The following is a 10549-nucleotide window of genomic DNA, read 5'->3' as shown; positions in this document are numbered from 1 at the left end:
ATTGGGATTACAATTCAAGGTGAGATTTGGGTGGGGACACAGCAAAACCATATCAGCAAGCAGACATACAGGGATTCTCAGGTTTTCCAGCAAGTTCTGACCTGTCTGTCTATGTCAATGCCTCAAGTGAAAGTGCTAGGACTGTTCTTCTGATCTTCTGGTACCTGCCTTCCAGACCTTCACTTCCCAGTTTGTCACACATTTGTGTAACCTTGAATCCTATATTAAACTGTTTTCCAAACACTTGTCTTGGCTCTGCTGTCTTCACTGGATTCACACTGATATACACAGCAACCACAACCACTACTTCCACCCTGTTTATTATACTTGAGAAGATGGCATTGCAAGAAATAGACTTGCTTCTAATGTAGAACACTTTGGTAGGGTCTAGGGTGCTGCTGTTATAGTTGTTACATTCATTTCTATCAAGATACCCTGGGAAGCAACCCAGTATCTTTGTCTATCTTGAGGCCGGAAAAGATAGATACCAACAGAGTCAAGCAAGAATAAACTATTATCTAAAGGCACCTACATTCACTATTAAGGAAACTTTTGGACTGTGACACTACTTTTTTTTTTTTTTTTTTGCCACGGGTTTGAAGAGAAATAGTTGGTGTCACTTCTTCCTTTATTCATAACCAAATAAATAACCATCTTTTATTTTTCTCTAAGTGTGTTTTAGAGAATGCATACTTCAGTTGAAATCTGGATAAAGCCAAGGGAGAACTTAAATAGGCTGTTTTTAAGTTACTGCAGCCTGTAACAAAAACATATTCTATACCTGACTTTAGCCACCTTACGTTCAGAGGTCCCAAGTGACTGATTATTTTGTTGTGACCTATCTAATTGTATATTTGATTTGTGCCCATTTTTCTTTTATTTCTGTTTAGGTAACCCTGTTTGCTATAATGAATTATTCCCTCCCACCATTATGCTTTCCCTTTGAGTCTCTTTCAGAACCAGTCATTTAACTTTAGATAGAAAGACTTTTCAGAATTGTGCTGAACTGGATGACAATCCCTGGGGTTCTTTTTCAGATCTATCTAAATCATGGGCTCACGACAATCGTTGTGAAGGCTATGTGATCATTTCAGAATCTTTCATTGGTTTCACCATGGGCTATATATTTTTTAAGTTCATTTGTGTCTTTTGAAGAAATTCTACACACCTGAAAGTATGCTATAGTTTTTTTTTTTTTTTTTTTTTTTTTTTTTTGAGACGGAGTCTCGCTCTGTCGCCCAGGCTGGAGTGCAGTGGCCGGATCTCAGCTCACTGCAAGCTCTGCCTCCCGGGTTTACGCCATTCTCCTGCCTCAGCCTCCCGAGTAGCTGGGACTACAGGCGCCCGCCACCGCGCCCGGCTAGTTTTTTGTATTTTTTAGTAGAGACGGGGTTTCACCGTGTTAGCCAGGATGGTCTCGATCTCCTGACCTCGTGATCCGCCCGTCTCGGCCTCCCAAAGTGCTGGGATTACAGGCTTGAGCCACCGCGCCCGGCCATATGCTATAGATCTTTACTGAAAGTCTCCAGGTAACACTTTTTAATATATTTTCAGCATAAGTAAAATACTTTTGTTCTGTACACAATGGCAAATGTCATCAGAAGAAATTAGGTTCCAGAAAGAACTTCTAAAACAAGCAAATCATTGTATTACTCTTAAATTTTATTACCGTCTTCAGTTTGTGCGTTCTTATACATAAATAGACCAAGGAACAGTTAGGTTATTAATCCCTAAAACATGCACATCAATTTTATTCAGGTGTGTATAAGAAAGGGAAATCAGCTTGAAACCTTTTTCTTTGGATTAAAAACATTTGGAAACGCTGATGCAATTAAGAGGCATTAGTGTTGGTACAGAAGACTGGAAAAACATTTGTGCTATGCTAGATAAACAAGAAAAGAGTTCAAGGGGGCCTAAGATATATGTCAAATAAATGAATCAGATAGCATGAATTGAAAGGTTTGGATGGAAGAACAGGTACCATGAGCTAGATTATGGGACACATATATGTTCAAGGCACATGACTAGGCTAAACAGGTGGCTAGATTCTACAGACTAATTTGTTCATTCATTGAGAAAGTGTAAAATGTAATATAATTTCAATTTAATGGCACTTATTGATAAATAAATGCAATTGGATCTAGGGTAGAAAATGTCTTCCTTTCAGATACACACCAGAAATGCATACTAGATAACAGATGCCAGTAGCGATATGATTACAGTCCAATTTTCTTACACTGCAGTTAAATGGTTAAACTGTTTTGTATTAATTCTATATGTCATACTGTCTATTCTCTTTCAAGTTTCACAAAAGAATTCATCAAAACTAGGCAGATTTAAGAATTTATTAAACCACAAAGAATGTTCAAACTATTATGCAACAGGAGCCAAGCCCAAACCCTAGACTTGACTGCTGACCGTATTAGGTTTGGCCTTTTCCCAGAATGGAAACACTTTTCCCACACTACCTCCCCTTTGCACAGCTAAAATGCTAACACATCCATTGTGGTTCCCTTCTTTTTCTTTGGCAAGTCAGAGGAATTTACCTCCCCACTCCCTCTACTACATATTCTATTAGTGACATAGAAGGAACACAATTAAAAAACTGCAACCTTCAACAATATTTAAACCTTCATCTTCTCAAATCAACTGCAATGGGAAAACAGAAGATATCAAGCTATCCACTGTATTGTGAATGATCAGCCCACTGAACTTTATTCCTGAAAGGGAATACTAGGAGAACAAGGATAATCTGTGTGCTTCTAATGGCCTAGCAAAATGCTCCCCATCTGAACATTTCTAACTGAAATAAGAATGTTTCATACTTTGAGCTCTTAGAAGGAAGCAGCACCAACGTCATTACAATTCCCCAAATCACAACTATTATCCATTTATATTGTTTTGAAGCACCTAAAACTTCTCAATAACAAAAGACATTAAGATGAGATGTTAGCAATACTGTCTCTTGAATACTTCTGTGTGCACATACAAAATTTCTCCACAGTTTTAGTAGATAGCTCATAAGACTAGTGGCGACAGCTTTGTGCAATTAAAAACAAAAATGTTGCTCTAAATAGATGACACTAGTAAACAAACCAAAGAAATAAACAAAAGCCATTTTAAGGCTACTGCTGCAATGAATGGTTCAATCTGAAGTTCACGGGAATAAACTGGTTGATAAGACAAAGGTAAACCTGGAGGCATGGAACAAGATTTTAAAAAGTGAGAAGAGGGTTGAAGAGACTGGCAGATACCATCTGTCAGTATGTGAAAGGCTTGAGTCACATGGATTGCTTTTAACTCCTTGTTCTCTCATATCCTTGGTTAATGATAACTTTTCCTTTCTTATTTCTTCACACAGCTTGGCCATGTAAATCCACCACAGAGAGGTGAGACAATGATATAGATGAATACCTGGAGGGAGGAGGAGGGCAATTTTATTTTCTTGAATCAATCATGTTATTCTAAATAATATATATAGGAAAGTAGAGCCTTATTAAGAAATACTTCTGATTCCATTAGAGTAGCAGTTATGTAGTAATGGAACACACTAATCAAGTATTTTCCAAGACAGAAGTGTAGTTAAAATTGTCCTTTTTGGTATAACTCATACCCGCTTGAATTCTAGCGTTTCCTTCAGTGGGAGAGAAAGCAGTGGGGTTGTTGCTCTTCACTGGTAACTCGGCAGAATCAAGGCTAAATGAGCAACTCTTACCGACGTGTGATTAACAAGTCATAAAAAAATCACAAATAAGCATAATTCTCCTGAACTATGATTTCATTAATTATATTTTTAGGTTTTGCACATGAATTTAATTTGTGATTAATATAAGAATATATTTTAAAAGCCTGAGTAGAAGGCTTTCATCTATATCACTTATGGGAAAGAATACTGCTATGAACTGTTTAGTGGATAATGACACAATAATTACGATGACCAAAACAAAGAAAAGCAGATGATGTAAGTAACACTGCAAAAATACTGGTGCTATTACAGATGTGTTTGCTTTTTAATTTTAGATTATAATTTTAAATTATAAAATAGTCACTACTTGTTCACATTATTATATTACAAAAAAACAGATTTTAAACATTAGGTTCACTGCATTAGTCACTTCATTTTGCTTTATTTTTATTTTTTATTTTTGTAGAGATAGGGTGTCACTATGTTGACCAGGATGGCTTCAAACTCCTGGCCTCAAGTGATCCTCCTGCCTCAGCTTCCCAAAGTTCTGGGATTACAGGAATAAGCCACTATGCCTGGCTTTATTTTGCTTTAAATTGCAACTTCTTGAGATCTTTAAGTGACTGATTTCATTACTTGCAAGCTTGGAAAAGGATGCATTTATGAATTGCATACCCTTTGCTCCAAAAGTGAGCAAAGCATTTGCCTTGTAGGGAACTGTAAATATGGTCAGGGTTGGGAGGCAGATTACAGCAGATTCTGTTTATTAATGAATAGGTTGAACTTCTGACATCATATTCACACATACACAAGAAACAAATGTAAACTTTACCAACTTGATGTAAAGTTGACTATTTTTCACAGCTGTAATATAAGGATTTTTCAAGCTGAAGTACATCTCGTTAGGTGACAACACCTTTTGGCAAAGATTGATATTGCATTTAGAGCTGTGCTCTGCATGTAGTAAGTAATCAGTAAATATATTCTGAATTTAACAAAAATTCAGCTGCACAAATCAACCTAAACTCCCAGACCAAACAAGGAACCATTGTTAAATTTAACCATTTAACCATTCAAGGCCATGACAATTACTTCCAGTTTAAAATCTACAGATCTATGACTGCTCTTCTCTTTTAGATAAATCCAACTGTCTAAGGCAGAGGATTAAACTGTGGTCGAGGAGATGCAGGGTCAGAGGTATCTGCTTGGAGGTAACTTTGGGCTTCTGGACATGACTGGAGGAAAGGCAACTTTATCTGACCATGAACAGGGTGAAGCAGCCCCCACCCGTTAGCAATAGTTTTTAAAGTTGTAGTTTAGGACCTCTTTACACACTCAAAAATTACTGAGGACTTCAAAGAGTTCTTGTTTAAGGGGGATTATAATTATCAGCATTTGCCATAGTAGAAATTAAAACTTTAAAAATACATAATTAATATACAAATAAAAACAATAAACCCATTACATATAAACAGAAATATCTTTATTTAAAATAACTACATTTCTGTGATGTCAGTTTTATATGTCTCTTTATATATAATAATTCTCAATAGGAAGGAGGGGTTTAAGTAGAGATATTTCCTATGTGATTTCATAGGAAAGCCACTGCCTGGTTATGTGTTTCACTATTAAAAGACATACGTAGCTCATTTCAGAGTGTTAATCACTGAGAAATAATTCTAGTACCTAATTTCTTAGAGACTGAAAAATAAAGCCGTACACTAAAAGGACAAAAACTTACAATTGATACGATGATGATAATGATCGTGAGCTTGAGGTTCTTCATACACATGGCTCGAGCAAGATTTCTGCTGGTAGTTTTGAAGGTGACAGACTAGAAAAGAGACAAGAATTGTTTAACCCCTGGCACTGACTACATGAATGATTTGCAATAACAACATGCGAACATTTTACTTCCATTAATTCTGTTTAAGTCCAATGATCTCTCTTTACAAGTAGAGACTGGCCATTCATACTCAATAGCTGCCAAAAGCAAGACTCTGCCAGGCCTATCGTAAGCAGTATGAGCCCAATTTAAAAGGCTTCCCTCTTTTTTCTTCTCCACTGCAGCAATGCACATGATGTTGAGCATTTTCCTCTCTATACTTCCAATAAGAAAGGCTCCTTTAAAGCCAGCTGACTGCAAGCACATTTGCCTCTTCTGCCCAGTATAATTCTGGGGCTTTGAGCCATAAAAACCTGTTTGATTTCCATAGGAAGATATGTATTTACTTTAGTGAGGGCCAAAACCCATAGAACTTCATTCCTTCTGCTATCCATTTTCTTTTGCCTCATCAATTTCTCAGTATCTACCGAACGATTCCCACCAGGATACAAGGAGTTTAAAACAAAAAGGCAACCAACCAACCAACCAACGAAACTTCCTAATAATCCAGCAATTCCACTCTGGGTATGTACCCAACAGATTTATGCACATTCACCAAAAGACATATACAAAAATGTTCTGGATAGCACTACTTTTCATACCTTAAACTGGAAACCACCCAAATGCCCATCAACTGTACAATGCATAAATAAACTGTAGGAGGGTCATAACATGGTATACAATACAGCAATGACAATTCCCAATCTACTACTACATTTACCCAATTTACCACAGATGAATCTCATAAACATCATTTTGAGCAATAGAAACTTGACATAAACAGAGTACCTGCTATATTTTATTATTTATTTTGAGACAGGGTCTTGCTCTGTCGCCCCAGCTGGAGTGCCGTGGCACAATTACGACTCACTGCAGCTTCGACCTCCTGGGCTCCAACGATCCTCCCACCTCAGCCTCCCGAGTAGCTGGGACTATAGTTGTGTGCCACCACTCTAGGCCCCTGCTGTATTTTATTAATCTACGTGGAGAAATCAGGACAGTGGCCACCTTTGGAGGGGAGCAGTGACTAACAGAAGGCAAAAGGGAGCTTCTGGGGTCCTGTTCATGCTCTAGTTCTTAATCTGGGTGTTGGTTCTACATGGTATGTTCACTTTGTGAAAATACAAGTTGTATGCTCACAGTTGACGCACTTATGTATATCATACTTCAACGTACTGGTTTTAAAAAAAACCACTCCCTTAACCATAGATTAATCTCCAACCACATACTCCACAAAGTCTCTGTGGTAGAACAACTGACAGGGGCACCAGCCTTTGGGTTTCACTTGATGAAGAGTGCAGAGGATGCTACCTGGAGGCACAGACCAAAATTGATTACATCTAGAGCTAAATATATATGTTGAATAGAATATACATATGGACTAGAACTTTTGAGAAGAAATAGTGCTTAAAGTGTGGAGACAAAAAAAAGCAATGGGGGCAAACAGTCCTTAATGGAACTAAGTTAATATGGGAAACAAGATAGAATAATAGTAATAAAAAATGTCTAATAAGTATCCTCAGATACAAGACATAATTGCACTAATTTCACACAAAGTCATCAGAGGACATAAAAAATTAGATAACATAAGACAATATTCCAAAAACTGTATTTTAATAAAATGACTGGCATAATTTTTTAAAAGCAGAACATAAATGAGCAAAAGCAGCTTCTGCAATAACAATTCAAAAAAAATTGCTCTGAAAACAGAGCAAAATGTCTAGGTTGTAAATTATGAAAGAAGACGTAAGATACATGGAAAACTGATCAAGCAAATCCAGGATCGATTTATAAAATCAACAGATACTTAACATGTGCTTATTATGTGCCTGGTACTGATTTAGGCACCTATTAGCAGTCACAGGAGAGAATACAACCAAAAGAGAAAGATCAATAATCAAAGGACTAACTGAAGAAAATATCCCCCAAATAAGAAATACTTGAATCTTCAGACTAAAAGGACCTACCTACCATGTGGCAAGAATATTGAAAAAAGGCAAATGTTACTTTTAGTAACATTTCAGAACTCCAACCTTTTGTTTCTACTCTAATTTTATTTTTTTCTGCCTTGAAGTATAATTGGCATATAAAAATGGTATATATTCAAGGTATACAATGTGATATTCTGATATATGTATACATCATGAAATGATTACCACAATCAAGCTAAGTAAAATATCCATCACCTCACATAGTTACTTGTTTGGGTGTGTGGTGAGAATGCTTAAGATCTATTCTTATAGCATATTTCAAATATTCAATACATTATTATTAACTATAGTTGCCATGCTGTATGTCCAATATCCAGAACTTATTCATCTTATAACTGTAAGTTTATACACTTTGACCAACATCTCTCCATGTCTCCCACCCCCTGGCAACCAGTTCTCTCTCTGCTTTTCTGAAATCAACAATTTTCTTAGATCCCATATATAAGTGAAATCATACAGTATTTGTCCATCTGTATCTGATATATTTCACTTAATATAATGTCTTCTAGTTTCATCCACATTTTAGAATTGTTTTTTCTATTCTGTGAAAAATGCCATTGGAATTTCAATAGGGATTGTGTTGAATCTGTGTATTGCTTTGGGCAGTATGAACATTTTAATAATATTGATTCAAACATAGAATATCTTTCCATTGATTTGTGTCTTCTTCAATTTCTTTCATCAGTGTGCACATTTTTTACATCCTTGGTTAAAATATATTCATATTTTACTCTTTTTGATGCTATCATAAATGGGATTTAAACAAAAAATTTATTTATTTTTTTGAGATGGAGGTCACCCCTCTGTAACCCAGCCTGGAGTGCAGTGGTGTGATCATAGCTCTCTGCAGCTCTGAATTCCTGGGTTCAAGCAATTCTCCATCTTTAGCCTCCCAAGTAGCTAGGACTACAGGCGCACCCCATCATACCTAATTTTTTCTTTTTTTTTTTTGTTTTGTTTTTTGTTTTGTTTTGTAGAGATAAGGTCTCACTTTGTTGCCCAGGCTGGTCTTGAACTTCTGGATTTTAGAGATCTTTTGGCTTTGGTCTCCCGACATATTAGGATTATAGGTATGAGCCACCATGCACAGCCTTGATTTATTTTTCTAATAGATTGTAATCTAGATAGTAACAGTGTGATTTAGGGTGGGGAAAAGACACTCCAGAAAAAAATAACTGTGTGATTTAGGAGGCTGCAGATCACAGCCAGTGGAGCTGGAGATTGAGATCAAGCCAGAGGGCAGTCAGCCAATAATGCCTACATAATAAAACCCCAATAAAAACTCTGAACACTAAGGCTTGGGTAAGCTTCCCTGTTGGGCAATGCTCTGTACATTTTGTCACACATTGATGCCAAGAGAGTAATGTGTCCTGACTCCATGGGAAGAGGACAACAGAAGCTCTACATTTGGTATCTTCCCAAACTCCACCCTATGCACTTTTTCCCTTGGCTGGTCTTACTATGTATAATTTGCCTGTAATAAACCATAACTGTGAGTATAACAGTGTTTATGGAGTATTATAAATCCTTCTAATGAACTATCAAATCTGAGGGTGGTTTGGGGAATCCCCAAACTTGCAGTTGGTGTCATAAGTGAGGGTGGACTTGAGTAAACTGTATAGTTGTTCATGCCATGGCTCCATCATGAGTGGATGGCTTGACTGAGATCCTGTTGCTCTGTCCCTCTGTGTTGCCAATCAATTTAGCCTGGAGACCTCATTAAGTTCTTTAAGCCATAGTACCTTTTTTACCTCTTTCCATCCAACATGGGACAAGAATATCTGGGAATAAGTCTCCCCAGTGACATGGGATAAACTTACATCTAAAATGCTAATCATCAATGCTTTCAGAAGAGAAAAATTTTGATCAAAAGGGGGAAATGAGAAAAGAAAAACAGCTCAGAGCAGCCTGAGCTATGTGAGGTATGTAAAATTTATCAGGCCCAGAACACATGAGTATGGGGACTTCAGTCACACCCCCCACACAATACCCAGAGGGGCAACTGTTTAAAGGCATTTTGTTGCTGACTAGCTCCCTCAACCATTATCTTCATGTTCCTGGAATCTGTGATACAAAGGACAATGTACAGCCAATCAATAGCTTGTTATTTTAATGTAAATTCTTGGTAAACAAATTAGATACTGCCTCTCCTTATTTCCTTTAAAAACCTACTTGTAACGGCTGCTAATTAGAACACATATTCAGAGCAACTTGAATCTACGCTTCTGGGTTGCAGTCCTCAAACTTGGCCCAAATGAAAAACGTGTAAGCTATACAGTTGTTGAGCTTCTTAGATGCCTAAACTCTTCATGCACTGAAACGTGGCAATATTCAGAGAATTTTGAGAGAAAATGATCTTAACCCTAGACTTCTACAGTAGTCAAAACATTGTTCAAATATGAGACCAAAATAACACTTTTGTTCTTGAAGGGATTATCACCCACAAACTCATATGAAGAAGATGTATGAGGATATACTACAAAGACTAATTCACAATACATAATTCAAGAAAGAGGAAGATGATGTAGATGAGAAAAAGCAGTGAGGAATGAAACTAATAAATCTGAACATAGTTGTGTGATTCAACAGGTTGTAACGGAGATTCCTCCACCATCCTCAGGTCAACACCTGAACACTGACAAACCACCTGTTAAAACAAGTTCACCTATAAAGAACAATTGTTAGATGTTGCCCTAAGATATGCCCGTGTCCTAATCCCTGTGAATGTGACGTATGTGATATTATCTGGAAAAGGGGTCTTTACAGATGTGATTATGTCAAGAATCTTGAGATGAAGAGCATATCCTGGATTATACATATGAGCCCTAAATGACATCACAAATGTCTCTAGAGAAGGAAAGTAGATGGAGACTTGACACACATGCAAACGAGAAGGTAATGTGAACATGGAGGCAGAGACTACAATGATACAGTCACAAGTCAAGAAATACTGGCAGCCACCTGAAGTTGGAAGAGGCACGGAACAGA

General features: G+C 37.1%; 1 protein-coding gene across 4 annotated transcripts in view; it reads right to left on the bottom strand.

Moving 5' to 3' along the window:
• Positions 1 to 1641: 1641 nt before the first annotated feature.
• The window catches only part of VAMP7 (vesicle associated membrane protein 7), a 47944-nt gene continuing 39036 nt past the window's right edge, over positions 1642 to 10549 (bottom strand). For all 4 annotated transcript variants that reach the window (XM_007993227.3, XM_007993225.3, XM_073013271.1 and 1 more), the window contains 2 exons: positions 5427 to 5519; positions 1642 to 3414 (listed from right to left, as the gene is read on the bottom strand). In XM_007993227.3, coding sequence (XP_007991418.1) covers positions 3346 to 3414; positions 5427 to 5519 — 162 coding nt within the window. In that variant the 3' untranslated portion in view covers positions 1642 to 3345. The remainder of the gene's footprint in view (positions 3415 to 5426; positions 5520 to 10549) is intronic.

The sequence above is a fragment of the Chlorocebus sabaeus genome, chromosome X (assembly GCF_047675955.1).
Source record: "Chlorocebus sabaeus isolate Y175 chromosome X, mChlSab1.0.hap1, whole genome shotgun sequence".
Lineage (NCBI taxonomy): Eukaryota > Metazoa > Chordata > Mammalia > Primates > Cercopithecidae > Chlorocebus > Chlorocebus sabaeus.
The sequence above is the reverse complement of the archived record's forward strand: the minus strand, read 5'-3'. Positions and strand labels throughout refer to the sequence as shown.